We start from the raw sequence: 19,961 nt of genomic DNA on the forward strand, positions 1-19,961 counted from the left end.
TCGTGGAGCTTGAACCCACGAACAGTGAGATCATGACCTGAGCCACCTGGGTGCCCCAATTATGCTAGCTTTCTAATAATGCTTTTTCTTAAAGGAAACAAGACCCATTTATTCAAATAGCTAATGATTCATCTGTCCTTCTGGTCAGTTTTTAGTATTTCCTTTTTTTTTTTTTTTTTTTTGGTTGGATTAGTTAAATTCAAGTTGGTACTTGCCTCTTAAAAGCTAGTAAATATATTCTGACTTTAAAATGAATAGAGGTCCCAGCTTCTTTCACAGTATCTTAGAGCTTAAAAATCTACGTAGTTAACAAATATGGACCTACACTTGCTTTCTTGGAAAAACTAAAGTTGATCTTGATAGCCCCAACTGTATTTCAGAAATGAGCTTTCCGGGGTGCCTGGGTGGCTTAGTTGGTTGAGCATCCGACTTCGGCTCAGGTCATGGTCTTGCAGTTCATGGGTTCAAGCTCTGCACTGTGCTCACTGCTGTCAGCGGAGAACCGCTTCACATCTCTGTCCACCTCTCTCTCTCTCTCTCTCTCTGCCCCTCCACCACTTGCGCTCTCTCTCAAAAATAAACATTATGAAAATATTTTTTAAGAAATTGGCTTTCTGTGTTAATATAATTACAGCTACAGTTTCACTAAAAAGCTTTTTTCTGAGAATTTCTGTATTGTGTGGTGATATTCTTCTCCTACTACAGAACCAGTCTGTGCAGTTCATGTGAAAAAACCTTCAGGTATGTTTGTTTTTATAACATAATTCTGCCCTCCTACTTACTTCCTCTTTCTTGTGGGTCTTTCCACATTCCCATGTGTCCTCACCCAATTTGGGAGCAGTAAGGTAGATGAACATAGAAATGAAGGGTTTATTAGAGTTCTCAAGTCAGTGATCATTTTGGTTTCTTTACTTGTCCCAGTGTCTTGAATTGGTAATGTTACATAATCATAGGATGTTATAGAAAATATACTGACTTACTACCTGAAAACTGTAAGCCAGTCATTATCTGTTTTCCTGGAGAAATAGGTGGTGTTTTTATACCTCTTATTTGGAGCACAAAGGGTACAGGTTGAAGGGGTGGGTTTTATTCTGAACCATAGGAGTATAAAATAACTATGAGGACAGATGTAGTAGAACATAATTAACACCACATCTGGACTAGAAAAACATGCTAAGAAGCAGCAACTCAACTAGCAGTCAATGAGAGCATATCTCACACAGTTAAAATGAGTTAGAATGATACATCATATAGTAGATGGAATAATTAACCACAGTGGCTGTCTATATAGTGATCAAGTCAGATATGCCTTGATATTAGACTACCTGACTGCCACTTGTCAGTAGTATGAATTCAAGCAAATCACTTTATCTTACTTTGCATGAGTGTTTATAAGGTGAAGATAATAACACATCTATCTGTGTTTGATATACACATATACACACACTCATTCTCTCACACAGCACTGAGAACATGGTGTCTCTCTTTCTCCCTCCCTCCCTCCCTCCCTCACACACACACACACACAGCCCTCAATAAATGTTAAGCTTCTTTCCTTTTTTTTGCTTAAACTTTCTTATACTACCATAAGAGGTTAAACAAGGTTAGCAAAGTTAACGATGCTAAATTCAGTATTTGTTAACAGCGAATATTTGTGTTAAAGTAATAAGTCTAGTTTGTTTTGCAAGAGTTAGCTAGTTATGTCTGTTATTTTAGTTTTTTTCCAATGGTGATAATCATTTTATGATACATATTGAGTGTCCTCATCATCTTATCCTTATTAGGCTTGTGTTATGCTTTCAGAAAATTACAAATTTATCCATTCCATTCTTTGTGACGTTTTCTAATCTTAATTTTTTTATCTATTTTTTTCTTATCCAAATGTAATAGAAACTGCTTTCTCTAAATTACATTTGGTCTTTTGACATTTTTCTTCGTTTAATAACAGTTATAATTTCTTCTGTCTTCATATGACTTAAATTTCTTCTTCTGAGGTATTTCTTAGAAATGTTGCTTAATATGTGTCCGCCTCTTCTACTTAAGCTCTTACTTCACTCTTGTGAGTCACTTAGAGGAAATACATTTAAATGAAAAAAATTGCATTTTAAAAATTAGAATCTGTATTTGTCTTTGAAGGATCCACTCTGTGGTAAAAATAACAGCTGAAGTATAATAGGTGCAGATAAAGTTTAACCGATACTGTTACCACTTGAAACTTGGATTTTTCCTGAGTACTTAGAGAAATTGATCTTAAAATATTAAATATAAGGTTTGTGATCTTACATCGTTTCATTTATACATTAAATCTTAACAGTTATGCTCTGCTTTGTCTTCAGAATCAGACAGCAACCATTTATCAGAAAAACAAAGAGCAATTAAAAGAGAGAGAATGCTGGGCACCTGGGTGGCTCAGTCTGTTGAGCATCTAACTCTTGGTTTTGGCTCAGGTCATGATTTCACAGTTTGTGGATTTGAGCCCTACACTGGGCTCTGTGTTGATGACACAGAGCCTGTTTGGGATGCTTTCTCTCTCCTTCTCTCTGCACCTCCCCTACTCACTCTTTCTGTCTCAAAATAAATAAATTAAACATTTTTTAAAAATAGAGAATATTTAGCATTCATTTCCAGTTTGAATTTTTTTTTTTTTTTTTTTTTTTTTTGGAAAGCGATTTTGCAAGTGTGCAATCAGGGGAGGGGGTCAGAGGGAGTAAGGTTAGGGAAGGAGGGAGAGACGATGAGAGAATCTTAAGCAGGCTCCAGGCTTAGTGTGGAGCCCAGCGAGGGCTTGATCCCAAGACCCTGGGATCGTGACCTGAGCTGAAATAAAGAGTCAGAGGCTCATCTGACTGAGCATTCCAGGTGCACCTCCAGTTTGAATTTAAAACTCTGCTTTACCCTCACTATTGAAACCTACTTATTTTCTGTGACAGTGTGATTCACAGTCCATTTTGCATGGAAAAGACTGTGAGATTAAAAAAAAAAAAAAAAAGGCAACTTAATACAGAAATATGAGAGGGTCACCCCCCTAACAAAATCATACAGTCTTTCAAGGTCCAGTTCAAGAGCTACCTTCCGTGAATTGACACTATTTTGCTGATTTTCAAAGTTGGAAAATGGTAGCTTTAGGATTCTGGTGCTCCCAGAATGGTTTTTATTATTTTTTAATGGCAGTCCATATAATGATTATATTCCTATTTTTTGTTTTTATTTATAATTTATTTTCATAAAGCATATGCAGTATCATCTAGAGTTTGAGCCTAGATAAGAAAGTCATGAGGAATTTATATTGGCTAGAAAATGTTTTTTAAATTGTCATTTGACCTATTCAGTTTTTTCTTTTTCCTTTTTTTAAAAAATTTAAAAAAAAAAAACATTTTTTAATGTTTATTTGAGAGAGAGAGAGAGAGAAAGAAAGAAAACATGAGTGAGGGAGGGGCAGAGAGAGAGGGAGGCACAGAATCTGAGGCAGGCTCCAGGCTTTGAGCTTTCAGCACAGAGCCCGACACATGGCTGGAACTCATGAACCATGAGATTGTGACCTGAGCCACAGGTGGACGCTCAATGGATTGAGCCACCCAGGCTCCCCATACCTACTCAGTTTTTCATGGTTTAATTAAAAAAAGTTTTCCATGACTTTTAGGTTAGGAATAGAAGCCAAGATTTATTATACTGCATGATAACATTTACTACAGAATCTATATATTGCCTGTGATTGGACTATTAAATTTGGTTTCAATGAACCAAACCTTGGAATAACATTTTTTAAAACATTCTTTTTGAAAAAGAAATCAAGAAGAAAACCATGGTCTGGAGCAAGACAATGTGTGTTATGACTATAATATATGGTTATCTTTTCAGGCTCATGAGAGGCTAGAAGATTCAAAACTAGAAGCTGTCAGTGACAATAACTTAGAATTAGTCAATGAAATTCTTGAAGATATCACTCCTTTAATAAATGTGGATGAAAATGTGGCAGAACTGGTTGGTATACTCAAAGAGCCTCACTTCCAGGTAAACTTTGCCTATTATTCTTCTTCCCAAGTCCCCTGTATTCCCAAAGTATTCTCTTTTAATAGTTAAGTTCCAGCTTAAGGTGATATATTTAAGATTTTTTAGAGCCATATTTTGTAAATATGTGAATTCCAACTTAGGTATTTTACTACCCTGATATACTGAGGATACAAAAACAGACACACATAACTAAAACACAGTACATAAATGTATAGCAAAAAGACATCAGAATGGATTTTCCTTTGTGTAATTAAAACCAGCCTTGATTCACCATCAGAACGCATGCTAAAGATGTTTTTCTTACTGTGATAATGGATTTTTATTCCTCACTACCAGTTTCACAGCCTTCCTTGTTAAAGCTGTTGCAGTATTGCTTCTGAGACTGAGATGCAATCGATGACCTTGGAATAAGAGAGGACTGTGTAAGAATAGAAACTTATCCATAGCATATCCTCCACAGGTGCAAAAAAATAAATACAATTGAAGCATTGGCCTGTATCAGTGAAGAGTTAACCTGTTTAACAAAGAGTCAGTTTCAGAAGAGAAAGGGAAGGAGGCGGGGAGGTTTCTTATAAACCCATAATTAAGTGTGGTATTGAGACATTGTTCGAAAAATAAATGAATAGAAGAGAATAAAAATCCCAGAAATCTATCCACATATATACAGCAGCTTGATTTATGACAGATGCTGCATTTTAGGGGAGAAAGAATGGACCGTTCAGTAAGTGGTGCTGCGATAGAAGAATAAAGTGTCACCTGCTTTCACTGCAAATCTTAACATTGAAAATCAAATGGCAAAACCCCTTTGGTTTTTCTCAGGAACTTTCTATGACCCTTCAACAATGTGGCTGCAAAATATGAAGGTTGATAGTGAAATGATTTCTCCATGAATCAGGATCTTAAGTACAAAAAAAAAAAGACAGTTTTTGGAGACATCTTATGTTGGTACTAGTTGATTAAGGTCTTATAAGTCAGAGTGAACTATTTGGGCCTTATCCTGAGAACAGTGGGAAACCATGAGAAGGGAAAAAAGAGGAGTATGTAAGGATTTTCAAGTTTTAACCCATAAAATCAACAGGACTTGGTGATTGGTTACATGTGGTGTAGTTGCAGAAGAGGGATGTGGGAAGTTGACAAGGGTAAGATTTCTGAAAAATAATTGGTGGCCCTCACTGAGATGAGGAACACTCTAGAAGAAACTGATATGTTAATGTTAAGGTAACTGGCCATGTTAAGTTTGTGATATCTCAAGCATCTGGTAGAGCTTTCAGGCATGCTATATATTTTTCATAAATATGTAAAATTTAATAAGTATATGAATTTATATAAAGTTCAATAAATATAATTAGAAAATACAAGCAAAAATTTTTAAATTAAGACATTGCATTGTTAGTACCCAGAACACTACTGTACTATTCTAGTGCATATTCCTCCATACTTTTTCTGTGCATATACATACGTATTTTTTTCTTTAGTGATTGAGATCCTTTTGCACAAGGTATTTTGTAACTTACCTTTTTTTTTCCAGTCATTAATTTCCACTTTTCCATTTCAGTGAATCTTTATCTCATGTAATATGCATATTCTATTCATCTCCATTTGACAACAAAATATTCTTTACAGCTGGTTGTACTTATGGGTTTCCAACCTAGACCCATGTTTGCCATTTGATTGGACCATCTATTCTCCCTTGATTATGATGTTGACCTCTTAAGAGACCAGGCCACTGCCCTCCAGAATATCCCACTGTCTGGATGAGTCTGGTAGTCTCATTGCTGTGTTGCTTACTTATCCCTTCTATTTCCTATAAATAGAAGTTCTAAAAGGTTGATGATTCAAGTTAATTATTTGGAATTAGAATGCATCATTAGTGATGTGATGCAACATGAATTAAACTACATCAGAAGATGTGTGACACCTAGTTAGCCCACCATTATTAATGCTGAGATTGGTCCCTTGATTAAAGGCAAAGACAGTCAAATCCTTCTTTTGAAATATTCTTCACTAGGACATAATCTAGTGTGTTATTATTCTAGCATTATACAAATGCTATTTCTTGTCCAACCATTTATCTACTTATCAACACAAATTAATGCTTGCCTGAATCAGTATTTTCATTAGAGGCTTCAAAATGACATTTTTCTGTTTCACTCATTTTATATTTTATAGCTGGTATTCTTGTATAAAGAGTAGAGTGTTTCCTTTTCAACTGGGTTATTTACTTATCACATAATGCATTTCATAAAAGAGAAGTGCCTGATCCTTCCCTTCACCAATTTTCAAAGTAAAGAATTGTTTAAAATAGCAGTCTCGAATGGTAACAGATGAGGTTTTCAGTCCTTCTGTTTTTGAAATAGGATTGTGCAGTTACAGATTTTTCATTAATTCAGTATGTTTCAATATTCTACAGTCCTTACTCTTTTTGATTTTGAGGTTATCATGACTTTGGCTAGTTGTGGACAAATTTTTAGTCTATGAATCTGAAGCTCATGAGAGTTCTGGAAGTAATCAATGTATAAGTAGTGGTGCAGTCACAGGAGTAGATAATATTACCTAAGAAGAGGGCAAAGGATGAAAACTAAACAGCCCAGTTTAGAGGTTTCAGCACCTTCTAGCTTTTATAAGAATAATCTTTACATGTGGATTATTGAATTTTTCTTTTGGAAATTTTCTTTAGTCACTTACAGCATATTTTCATGAAATGACCAGAAATTACCAATTAAACTCATATCCTGATTGCTTCTATTCTGAATCTGTTGACATTTTCTTCCTTCTTTCTATTTTGATTTGTCTTTGAACTTGCATTGCATCCACTCACAAAAATAACTTTTTAGCTCAGTTTTATGTTGGGTATACACAATTATAGTATAAATGAAAAACTAAAATAAATACACAAAAAATTGTAAGAAATTCCTAGAAAGCTAGATCAAAGTCATCCTTTATGATAGCACATAGTAAATGTAGGAGGTAAAATTATGTTATATTCAGGACCATTACTAGCTCATTAGTTTTTTTTTTCCCTTAAAATATATGTTTTACAGACTAAGCCTTTCTCAGTAATAGAACATCTCTTATCACTGATATGCAAATATTTATCCATTTTCTATTGGATATCTTTTTAGCAGACATTTTGTACATGTAAAGAATTAATATAACAATTTTAGAGTAAAAATGAGGGTCTGTACCATTTGAATTTGTATGATACCTAATAAACAGGGATTGATGATAAATAATGATGATATTGCTGATGACAATGGCAGCAGTGAAAGCCAGTGCCTTCAGTGCACCTCACTTTGAAGACTAGGTTCAGTTTCCTCTGAACATTTTTTTTAAAAAAAAATCATAAAACTCTGTCAATCTCTCCAAATCTTTTAAAACAAGGAATATAATACTATTTATGTTACTGAAACTATTTATATTTCTTTAAAAGGTTCTGTTGCCTTTGATTTAACTCATATTTTAGAATTTAATAATGTGTGCCTTGGAATATTTTAGCACTCCACTGGTATAATTAACTCTTTATTTTTTAATAACTTATTCCATCAATAACCAATAACCACAGGCTGTTTTGAATCCTTATAGTCACTCTTGGAGGCCCATGATATTGTGGCATCAAAATGTTATGATTCACCTCCATCAAGCCCAGAAATGAATAATTCTTCTATCAATAATCAGTTATTACCAGTAGATGCCATTCGTATTCTTGGTATTCACAAAAGAGCTGGGGAGCCATTGGTGAGTAGATATATCAATGCCTTTTAAAATTTGAAATCTGACATATTTGTGGCTTATTCACTATCTCATTTTTTTCTTTTTCCTAATTTGTATTACTATGAAAATTTTAATTCATGTTTATCTGTTTTATCAGTGTTTTTTGGCTTGTATATAAATACACAACTGATGCTCTCTCAACTTAATATAGCATACAAAATTAAACAAAAAAAAAAGTTAAACTGAATAGAGGCCAGAAGTTTGCTAATGGGCAGCAAAAATTACAGGAGATAACGATACTCCATTTCTTCCTATACCCTTTGAAGAAATGAACTCAAGTTGCTTGCTAATTATAGTATCAAAATACAGAAGAAAGTTATTAAAAAGTGAAGGCATTGGGGCGCCTGGGTGGCTCAGTCGGTTAAGTGTTTGACTTGAGCTCAGGTCATGATCTCACAGTTCGTGAGTTCAAACCCCACATCTGGCTCTGTGCTGACAGCTCAGAGCCTGGAGCCTGCTTTGGCTTCTGTGTCTCCCTCTCTCTTTGCCCCTCCTCCACTCATGCGCTCATGCTCTCTCGCGCTCTCTCTCTCATTCTCTCTCTCTCTCTCAAAAATAAGTAAACATTAAAAAAATATTTAAGAAAATGGGATATTGGGAGAGGAGAGAACATGAGAAAAAATGGAAACAATTCACTGACCTACTTTTAGTATTAGTTTTTTATATACATATTCATGAATATTTAAGATTTCTTCCTGATAATATAAAATCAGTGATAATTCTGTTTTTTATTTCCTTTAGGGTGTAACATTTAGGGTCGAAAATAATGACCTGGTAATTGCCCGAATCCTTCATGGGGGAATGATAGATCGACAAGGTCTGCTTCATGTGGGAGACATCATTAAAGAAGTCAATGGCCATGAGGTTGGAAACAATCCAAAGGAATTACAAGAATTATTGAAAAATATTAGTGGAAGTGTCACCCTAAAAATTTTACCAAGCTATAGAGATACCATAACTCCTCAACAGGTTAGCAATAAAATTCTTGGTAATATTAAGAATACTTTCATTTCTTTAATAACACTGTTGGGTATAACTGCCACTTGCTAATTTTTTTTGCTAAAGAGAAAACTATGATTTCCATGTTCTGAATTGCCTTATTTTGTCAGAAGTGAATTTTTGAATTTTTAAATTTTTAAACAATTAACACTATCTTATTATAAAGGAAGGATAAAGAAATGTCTTTGTGAGCACTATGAACCTTAGTATTATAAAATCTATGGCTCAGTATCAGAAAAATCATGAAGCCTTTTAGTCATTAATCTAGCGAACATTTTTGATACCTGTCATGTTCTGGGCATTGTATTAGGCCCTGTGAGAGCATAAGATATAGCTCCAATTAGCTCTTGCTTAGTATTCATGTGATGGGCTAAATTGGGAATGTGGCCAGAAAGAGAGGATGGGTATAGATTGAGAAAAACCTTGAATACGTGGTTTGTACACATTTGACCTGATTTTTATAACTAACTTTTAGGTAAAGTAGATTATTGAACAGGGGAACGTTTTAATGACACTTTTCATCTAACTTCATCATGTTAAGTGAACTTCCAAATGGAGAGAAATGATATCGTGTAACCCAGAAGCAGAATTTTAGAGATGTGAGGAGGTGATTTGTGAGAGACAACTCTAATGGAAAGTTAATACTGACTTCAAATACCAATGCTGCCACTTACTAGCTTAGCCTCTCTCGTGCTTGGTTGTCTCATGTATGTAGTTAGGGATAATATTTATTTTCTCAAAAGATATTATGAGGATTAAATGAGTTAATTCATACTTCATACTCTCATAGCCATGGCTGGCACATAGCGCTCAACACATAGCTGCTGCTATTGTTGTGATGGTGATGATGAGGTAGTGGTGGTGTAATAGAATTGTAGAGAAAGAAAAGTAAAAATGTGATTGCAGAAAAATATTTGGCAGTCATGGTGGGGTGTTGGAACTGAGGAGATTTTCAAACCTAGATAATATAGACATAGGAAATATCTATCCATGTTTCAGATTGATGCCTTTAATTTTTCAACTTTATTCCACAAATTTATTGTTTCATGAGTAAGTGAAGTTGTAAGTTTTTACGTAAGATACTGCCAATGGTCTTATTTTCAATATGAGAACTTAAAAGTCTATACAATTCTTTGAAATATATGGATAACATGTTAAATACCTGTTATACATTGTTCATTGAAGGATAGGATAGCTCTGAGTTCTCCCAGAGGTAAGCATGCTAACCTTTACAACTCCAGGCTTTATTTAGGCCTCACTGGTTGCAAGAACTCATGAACTTTGGATGCTCTCCCTTTCCAAGCCAGTTGCTCCAGGGATTCATTTTCCCCATGTGCTTCCCTGTGTGCTTGTCTGTCTCTTCCCTCCTCCATGACCACGGCTCCCTCCCCATTGCAGTGGCCAGGATCCTTTTCTCTCCAGGTCTTGTCTCCATACTTCCTACCTTCTTCACTGTGGCCTCTTCTGTACCTTTAGTTATGGAATTTGTTCTGCCACTCTTCAGGTAGATTTCTGGTGTATTTAGGATGATTTGATAGTTATGTAGTTGTATTCGTAGGATAAGACAAGCCTAGGGACCTCCTACTCCTCCACCATCCTCCTTCAATAGGATAGAATATTTAGTCATGGATTTTATTATGTATATTTGACTTCTGAAAATAAATAGGTTTGTCATGAACTTTGGTTGAGGTGAAGGTAGAGACCTTGTCTTCAGAGAAAAGAATCATGAAGAGAAATGGGTATTTGAAATTAGACATTTCGCATCAGTAGTACCTCTCAGACCACCTGCATTTCTCAACTGGCACATTTCCTTTTGGATCTGAGTAGTATGGAAAAGTAGAATCTAAGATTTATTTATTGTTTTTATTATGTTGTGATAGGAAGATTATCTTTCCCTCCCTGTGGTTTAAACCAAGAATCTTCCCAGTTTACCAAGGCTGTCCTGGATTTTTACAGGCAAGATAAATTTTTATAATATTAATATGTTACCTGTTAGCACTTTGGCTCAAATTCCTTTGTAGATTCTGCACCTTGTGAACTGATCTGAATAGTGTGAAGTGCCAGTATATTTAGTCCCATCTTAGGCATAAATTTATCCCCATCCCATGCCTTCTCAAACTCTTTTACTAGCCTTTAGAACTGGGAGAAAAGATTTAATGGGTTAGGAGAGGTCATCCAAGCCTGAGGCAGTTCTTGGGCCTATCCTAGGATAAAAAAGAAAAGAGACTATAATATGAAGGCTTCCAAAGGAGAGCTAAATAAAACATGTTTAAAGTGAGTAAGGAAATGATTACTAATCATGTTGGAACAAAAGGCATTACCAGTGCCTCTCCTGAGCAAACTATGGTCATCTTTCCTAAGAAAAGTTATGGAGAGGCAAGAGAATTTAGCCTCTTCAACTCTTTCAATAGAAGCTTCATCATATAGTCCTGGTGGGCCTATCTTAACTCTTCCTCTGAACTGCTGTGAGAGCAAAGGGAAGCCAGGAGCTCCCTCTCCCTGGTGGTGTGTTTCAAAGCATGAGCAGTAGATCATTTTTATCAGAATCATTTGAGGTGCTTATTAAAAATCCAAAATTTTTCATTAGGCCTGAGGATCTATAATTTTAAATTTGAGACCAAGGTGAATTAGAAGTTGTAGCTAATTCTGAAGTTCTTCGACTTATATAAAATGGGTTTGTTCCGAAAGGCTGTTCATAATTCCATTTGTTCATTAAAGCCAAACTGATAGGAATTCTCATTCATCTTTGAGGCCACCATGAGCTAGGTATCAAAAATATAAGAAAATAAATTATGGTTCCATTTCACTCAAGGATATGCATGTAAAATTTTTCAACAAAATATTAGCAAATGAAATTTCATGATGTATAAAAAGATAACAGGATATGTCCAAGTTGGATTTGTCCCATGTGTGGTAGGATGGTTTCATACTGGAAATCAATATGTGTAACCAAGCACATTAGCAGATTTAAAGAGAAAAACCTCAGTGCAGAATTTGATAAAATTTAATACATATTCATGATGTTTTTTAAAAGGATAAGTAAATTGAGAACAAGAGGGAAGTTCCTTAATCTTAATTTTTAAAAAACACTAGATAAAATACTATTCTGGATAGGTAAATATTAGAATCATTCTCTTTAATATCAGGAACTGAAATCTCAGCTGGTCTGCCTAAGACCATTTGGGTGCAACCCCATTCCCCCACAAAGCCTCATTTCTACTCCAACAAGATGTAAGAAACTATCATAAACTAAGAGAAGCTTGCAGACTTCAGACATTATTATGCAGTGGTAAAAAAGAACTGCCCTGAGATGGTATACAGAGTAACAGATGACATAACAAATATCTGTTATAATAAGTGATATCATTTTTCAGTTCTTCTTAAAGAAACTAAGAATAAACAGTATCTCTGATGTTAAGGAGGTAAGTATGTTTGCAGACTAGGGAATGGTTATCTACTTTAATAATCCTAATGTTCAGACATTTCTAGAAGCAAACATTTTTACCATTACCAGCCGTGTCAAGACATAGCAGCTGATTGGGGCGCCTGGGTGGCGCAGTCGGTTAAGCGTCCGACTTCAGCCAGGTCACGATCTCGCGGTCCTTGAGTTCGAGCCCCGCGTCAGGCTCTGGGCTGATGGCTTGGAGCCTGGAGCCTGTTTCCGATTCTATGTCTCCCTCCCTCTCTGCCCCTCCCCCGTTCATGCTCTCTCTCTGTCCCAAAAAAAATAAATAAACGTTGAAAAAAAAAAAAAAAAAAAAGACATAGCAGCTGACAGAAATGCCACCCAGCTTCTTAGACCAGTGTGGGTATTGCAAAGCTTAAGGACACCGCAGTGGCTGGATGGAAAAGCACCACTTGCTATTGGGGAGAATGGTGATCTTGTTCAGGATTTTGATGAGGCTTCCAATAATTAGGCAAACAATTGACTAAATTTGTTTAAAAAAATAATAAAGCTTCAATAATTTTGACTGCTTTAAAAATGTTTGTTTAGGATGAATATATATAATGTTGAAGTATAGAAACCTATAGTATCTTAAATTCTGCTTTTTAATTTATTGCTTATACGCCATTATTTGTTTGTAGTTAGTTAAGTCAAAGAAGCCAGAATATGAAGTTTAAAAGAATGATTAATAAAGTCTTACCTAGTTAAAAAAGTAAGAACTAGGAGAAGGATGTTCACAACACTACTTCTATTTAATATTTTATTGAGAGTTTCATAAGCACAAAAAGACAAATTATAGAAGCCAGAAATTTGGAAAGGAGAAAATAAAACTTCGTATTTTTAAGTAGCATGATTTTTTTTTGCAAAGAACACCCCAAGACTATAAATTATTAGAAATAAGAGAGTTTAGCAAAATATTTGAAAATAAGATTAATATACAAAAGTCACCTCTATTTCTGTATGTCATCAACAAACATCAAGAAATGTAAGACAAACATCGTTTACAGCAGAGTCAGAGAATGTCACATTTATGTCTAGGAATAAATCTAACAAAAATATTCAAGGCCCCTACACACACACACACACACACACACACACACACACAAATTGTGACGAATTATTATATCATCCTAAATAAATATATCCTGTTCATGGGCAGGAATACAGTATTGTGAACTGTATTCACAAGGCCCCTACACACACACACACACACACACACACACACACACACACACACACAATTGTGATGAATTATTATATCATCCTAAATAAATATATCCTGCTCATGGGCAGGAATACAGTATTGTGAACATAGCAGTTTTTCTCAAAATCTTTTAGATTCAGTGAAATTCAATACAAATTCCAATAAGCTTGTTCTTGGTATTTAATAAGATGAATAGCCAAGACACTTGTGAGGCAGAAAAGCAGGAATGTAGCATTACTCATATGTAGAAATTAAGTACCATTGTATTATTGGCATAGGAACAGATAGAATGATCACTGGAATAAAGAGTTCAGAAAGAGAGGTAACACATGTACTACTTTGATGATGTATCTTTCAGTGAGGAGAGACTATTCAGTGGATGAAACTGGTTATTAAATGTGGATAATATATGAAGTTGTGTTCCTGTCAATTTACATACACAAATCAAGTAAAGGGACACAGTATCGGTGAACATATGAAGAGATACTAAAAATCACAGTGTAAAATACCATTTTATGCCATTCAGTTGGCAAGAACATACATGTGATTCTACAGTATCTCTTCTGCACTGCTAGTGGCAGTGTAAATTGGTATAAGCACACTGGGTAGGGGAAAGTTCAGCATTATCAGAGTTGAGTGTTCACATATATCAAAATGAATTCCTAGAGCAATTCATATGTATGTACGGCTGGAAACATCTTAACAAGCCTGGAAATATCAAAAGATTTTATGCTATAGTGTGATGCTATTTTTTATGTTTAAAATAGCTGCATAGTTTAAGGAACGCCTATATATGTACAATAAAACTATACAAAAGGAAAGCAAGGTGTTAATGAGCACAAGATTCAGGATAAGGGTTACCCTAGCTGGCAAGCCAAAGTGATCAAATGGATGGAATGAGAGCAGGAGCCCCACTTAGGGTTGTAGCCTCTGTTTTGAGTATAAGTTAAGGCTATTTTTCACATTATTAAAAGAAATAAAATAACCAAAAGTAGGTTTTGCGTGAACCAGTGAATCAAGTGTGATGTAAATTAAGAATAATTAACCTGAACAGTGTAGTTTAATAGATTTTTTTAAATAAATTTTTTGACGGAAGCTTAAGTGTGTGGCCCACAGATGGATATTTACCAAATAGGAGTGTGAATTGTCCCTCAAAGCTTTTGTAACCAAACATATATTCCAGCCTCCCTGCTCGTTTCAAAATATGTGTGTGGCATCATGTAACTGAATAAGATGAGGTCATGTACTTGGAAAATCTTTAGAAAAATAACATCCTTAATCATCCTGATATTGTCATAGTGAACTTCATAGCAACTATGATTGCTGCATTCACCACCTTGTAACTCATTCTGATTGCAAATTCATATGGACCTGAAAATATGTGTTGAGACTGAGGGTGTGTGAGAAACTCTTGCTCTATGTTCAGACAACATATTCCCAAACAAATTACCAGCCACCTTCTGGCTTAACATAAGAGTCATGGTAGAGCTGTTTCTCCAGCCATTTCATACATTTATTTTCTCCAGTTAATTATTGTCATTTGCATAGGCCCAGCATAATCCTGTGCGATATCTTATTTTTTCAGTACTTTTACCGTTTTTAAAAAAATGTTTGTTTATTTTTTAGGGGGTGGAGGGACAGAGAGAGGAAGAGAGAATCCCAAGCAGGTGTCACACCATCAGTGCAGAGCCTGACACAACCCTCGAGCTCACAAATTGTGAGATCATGACGTGAGCTGAAACCAAGAGTCAGATACTTATCTGACTGAGCAACCCAGGTGCCCCATACTTTTACAGTTTTTATCTTTCCTTTTACAAAATATCTTTGAGGTGCGCCTGGGCAGCTCTGTTGGTTAAGTGTCTGACTCTTGATATTGGCTCAGATCATGACTTCACAGTTGGGAGACCAAGCCCCATGTCAAACTCCATGCTGAGCGTGAAGCCTGCTTGGGTTTGTCTGTCTGTCTGTCTGTCTGTCTGTCTGTCTCTCTCTCTCTCTCTCTCTCTCTCTCTCTGCCCCTTCCTTGCTCACGCAACTCTCATCTATCTCTCAAAATAAATAAACTTTTAAAAAATATCTTTGAGATAAAGCTTCTATAAATAGCATATATTTAAAGTGTACAGTTTGATAAATGTAGACACATACACATACATACCTGTGAAACCATTAACACAATCAAGACAACATATATATATATATATATGTTAATATCTATCATGTCCAGAAGTTTCTTTGTATCCATTTATAATCCTTCCCTCCTCCCCTGCATTCCAGGCAAGCACTGCTTTGCGTTCTGTTTCTATAGCTTAGTTTACTTTTTCCTTATTTTTATATAAATGAAAGCATGCGCATGAATCTTTTATTTGCTGTGTTTTTTTAAAATATGTCGTCTTTCACATAATTCTTTTGGGATTCATCAATCTTTTTATGTGTATTAGCAGTTGATTCCTTTCTGTTGATGAGTGGTATTCCATTGCTTGGCTATACCAGTTTATCCATTAACGGGCTGATGAACACTTTGTTTCCAGTTCGAGGCTATTATAAATAAAAGATGCTGTGAACATTTACATGTAAGTTCCTTGGGTGAATACCTAGGAATTGAAGGATTAGGTCATGGTAGGTCCATGTTGAACTTTTATTTATTTATTTTTCATGTTGAACTTTTAAAGAAGTGTCCAAACTACTTTCAAAAGTGGTTGCACCCACATACATTCTCATCAGCATACTGTACATCTTCACCAACATTTGGTGTGGTCAGTCCTTACAATTTTAGACACTCAAATAGGTGTGTAGTGGGATCTCAATATGATTGCATTTCCTTAATGACTACCTAATTTTGAGCATCTTTTCATGTGCTTATTTTTTAATGTCTGTTTTGGTTGTTTTCAGATCTCATCCATTTTTTGCCGAGTTGTTTTTATTTAGTTTTGAGAGTTCTTTATGTTTTTTTTAATGTAAGTATTTTATCTGAATTATGATTTACAAGGATTTTCTCACAGTGAAAAGGCTTATCTTTTCATTCTCTTAATGGTGTAATATTAAGAGTAGCAGTTCTCAATTCTGATGAAGTCCGGTTTTCTTTTATAGATCATGCTTGTATTCTGTGTAGAATATTTTTGTATAACCATAGGTCATAAAGGTTTTCTTCTGTATTTTTTTCTAAAAGTTGTATAGTTTTATGCTTCACATCTAGTCCTAGGATCCATTTACTCTACAAGCTTTTGTATATGGTGTAAGATCTGGATGAAAGCGGGAAATGCATACAGATACCCAGTTTTCCAGTTCCATTTGTTGAAGAGACAGTTTCTTTCATCAGATTTGGAAAAATTTTGACTATTATCTCTTCAGCTTATTTTTCTATTCCTGTTTCTCTTGCCCTTTGATGCCATCACTTCCACATATATTAGGCTCCTTGAAGTTATCCCCTTGCTCAGTGATAGATACTCTGTTCATTTATTTTAGTCTTGTTTCTTCCCTGTTTTTTTTTTTTTATCTTAATTTCTAATTGCTATGCCTTCAAGTTTACTACTCTTGTTTTCTTCAATGTCTTCAATCTGTTAATCACTTCTGGTATACTTTTTCATCTGAGATATTTTGGGTTTCATCTCCAGAAATCTAAATTGAGTCGTCTTTATATCTGCCATGTTTCTACCCAACATGCCCAGTCCTTCCTCTAGTTTCTTGAACATAAGAATATAATATGTAAAGTTAAAAATAACTATTTTAATGTCCTTTTCTACTAATTCTATCATATTTATCATTCATGGATCACTTTTTTCTTCTGTATCATTAATTGATTTTTCTCTACATTTTAGATTATGTTTTCCTGCTTATTTGCATGCCTGGTTATTTTTGATTGGCTGTCAGACATCACAAATTTTACCTTATTAAATGCTGAATATTTTTGTATCTTAGAATTTTTCTTAAACTCTTCTAGGGTATTTAAGTTACTTAAGAGCAGTTTAATCCTTTCAGATCTTGCTTTTTAAGCTTTAGGTGCAGCCAGAGCAGGATTAAGTCTAGGGCATAATCCTTCTGATTACTCAATGCCTCATGAATTATGAGACTTTTCCACTCACCTTGATGAGAACAGAAACTATTCCTGACCCTGTATGACTTGCTGATATTGCTACCTATTGTGCTGGTTCTTTACGTGAATTTGAGTAGTTCCCTTATACCCATGCACAGATCAGTGCTCTGCTGAAGACTGAAGGAAGCACTTTGCAGTTCTTGAGTCCTTTCTCTGTGCATCCCTTTCCTCACTGATTACTCGGTTCTGTACACTGTAGCCACCCGATCTCCCTGGTCACCCAGCTCATCTCCTCAACTTGGAGACTGCCAGGCTCCACCTAGATTCTTCCTTCCTGACTTGCAACCTGGAAATTTTTTTTTATGCAGTTAGCTAGGGCATCTGAATAGTTCACCTTGTTTCCATTTTTTAGGGATTGCTGACTTCATTGTCTGATGTATTAAAAAGTGGTTTGTACAATTTTGTCTGATATTTTAGTTGTTTCAGGCTGGAGGGGCCTTTATTCCTTCACCTTAGTCACAAGTGGGAGTCCTCTTTTATCTTGTATTACAATAAGAAATTAATTTTTAAATAGGTGAATCATTCCCATGTTTCAAAATTCAAGAAATATATTTAGGTATTCAATTGAAATCTCTCTTTCAAAAAATCCACTGTCAACCTAGTCCTTACTCCCCATAAGAAACCATGCTATTATGGGGCACCTGGGTGACTTCATTGGTTAAGCATCAGACTCTTGATTTCAGCTCAGGTCATGATCTCATGGTTCGTGGGGTCAAGCCCTGCATTGTCAGTGCAGACTGCTTGGGATTCTCTCTCTCCTTCTCTCTCTGCCCCTCCCCTACTCATACTGTCCTCCCCTCCCCCCAAAATAAATAAATTTTTTTTTTTTTTTAAAAAGAAACCATGCTTTTCTAGAGTTTTAGCCACTTACCTGTTGTTAAACAATTAGGTTGCTTCTAATCTTTGGCTATTAGGAATGATTTAGTAGTTAATAGTCTTGTATGGAGGTCATTTTGCATATGTCTGAGCAACATTGCTGTTTAATACATTCCCAGAGGTGGATTACTAGGTCAGAGGATTTTTGCATTTGTAATTCTGATAGCTTTTGTCAAATTGTTCTCCCAACGGATTAAACCAGATCTTCCATCAGCCTGTTAGGAAAATGCCTGTTGGACCATAGTCCTATCTACAGAATGTTATCAAGTATTTGGATTTCTGCTAATCTGACAGGAAGAAAATGTTATTAAAATACAGTTTTGTTTTGAGTGATGTTGAATATCTCTTGTGTTTAAAAGCTATTTGTTGGGGCGCCTGGGTGGCGCAGTTGGTTAAGCGTCCGACTTCAGCCAGGTCACGATCTCGCAGTCCGTGAGTTCGAGCCCCGCGTCGGGCTCTGGGCTGATGGCTCAGAGCCTGGAGCCTGTTTCTGATTCTGTGTCTCCCTCTCTCTCTGCCCCTCCCCCGTTCATGCTCTGTCTCTCTCTGTCCCAAAAATAAATAAACATTGAAAAAAAAAATCTATAAAAAAAAAAAAAAAAAAAAAAAAAAAAAGCTATTTGTACTTCCTGTTCTCTGTTTCATCTACTTTAGATTATTGGTCATTCAGTTTTTTCTTTAGTGATAAGAATATGAGATTCACATATTTTAGTAGGTTGTGTTTAGTAACTTAGTAATGAATGAACCATTAATGTATGGTCTATAGTAAAACATTTTACAGTGTACTTAATAAAATGTAATTATACTAAATCTAGTTAAATCTCTGATGACTTTTAAGGTCATTACAAAATGTTTAGATAAAAACCTGGGTTAATTTTTCAGATAGATTTTTAAAATTCAAAGTAAAACCAGGTTAATCTGAGATTTTGAGCATGAAAGTAATGTTCTAAAATTAGTTTAATAAATGAAAAAATAAGAATTGTTCTCTTTTAGAAACCTTTTTACATCTGAGTGATGTGTTTTGTCCCACAAATAATGACATTTCCAGAACAATTTGGGAATAGGGGAATAGATATTTGAAATTTGGGCTATCTCAGGAAGTCTGAATTTATGGTTATAAAATGTATGTTGTCCCACAGATAAGAATGAAATTCCTAGTTAGATGGCAGCATGCTCTTACTATTCATTTGGTGTAGCTTTCTTGAGAAATAAGGAGTATCCAAGTATTTTTACACTTTGCATACCCATCCTTTTGCTCTGCCTCATCTCAAGCGCCTCTATCTTTTTGCTTCTGTCATTTATAATTTTCAGGGATTATACCCTATGGACAATTAATTAGGGGAGTAGTTACTTTACCAAAGAGTGAGGTAATAAAATGGTCCAGTAGTTTGTTTATGTTTTGTTAATTAATTTAGTTTAAAGTCTGGCTTTATTTATGCAATGAAAAATATATTTTTAGAGTTGCATCAATATGGAGAGGCATCCAGCACACGTCCGTCAGGTATGATGTCATTCCAGGACATTCTCTGGTACTCCAGTTTTTCTGTCTTATCAGCCAACTAAAT

The 19,961-nt window shown here is 35.2% G+C and overlaps 1 protein-coding gene across 1 annotated transcript in view; it reads left to right on the forward strand.

The window, feature by feature from the left end:
* PALS2 (protein associated with LIN7 2, MAGUK p55 family member) overlaps positions 1–19,961 on the forward strand; it is a 63,580-nt gene that overhangs the window by 15,380 nt on the left and 28,239 nt on the right. The window contains exons 2-4 of the mRNA XM_047097305.1: positions 3,859–4,011; positions 7,594–7,746; positions 8,524–8,751. Coding sequence (XP_046953261.1) covers positions 3,859–4,011; positions 7,594–7,746; positions 8,524–8,751 — 534 coding nt within the window. The remainder of the gene's footprint in view (positions 1–3,858; positions 4,012–7,593; positions 7,747–8,523; positions 8,752–19,961) is intronic.

Source organism: Lynx rufus, unplaced genomic scaffold (assembly GCF_022079265.1).
Source record: "Lynx rufus isolate CCGP_SWC_20201006 ecotype Redwood Valley unplaced genomic scaffold, mLynRuf1.p SCAF_4, whole genome shotgun sequence".
In the NCBI taxonomy this organism is placed as follows: Eukaryota; Metazoa; Chordata; class Mammalia; order Carnivora; family Felidae; genus Lynx; species Lynx rufus.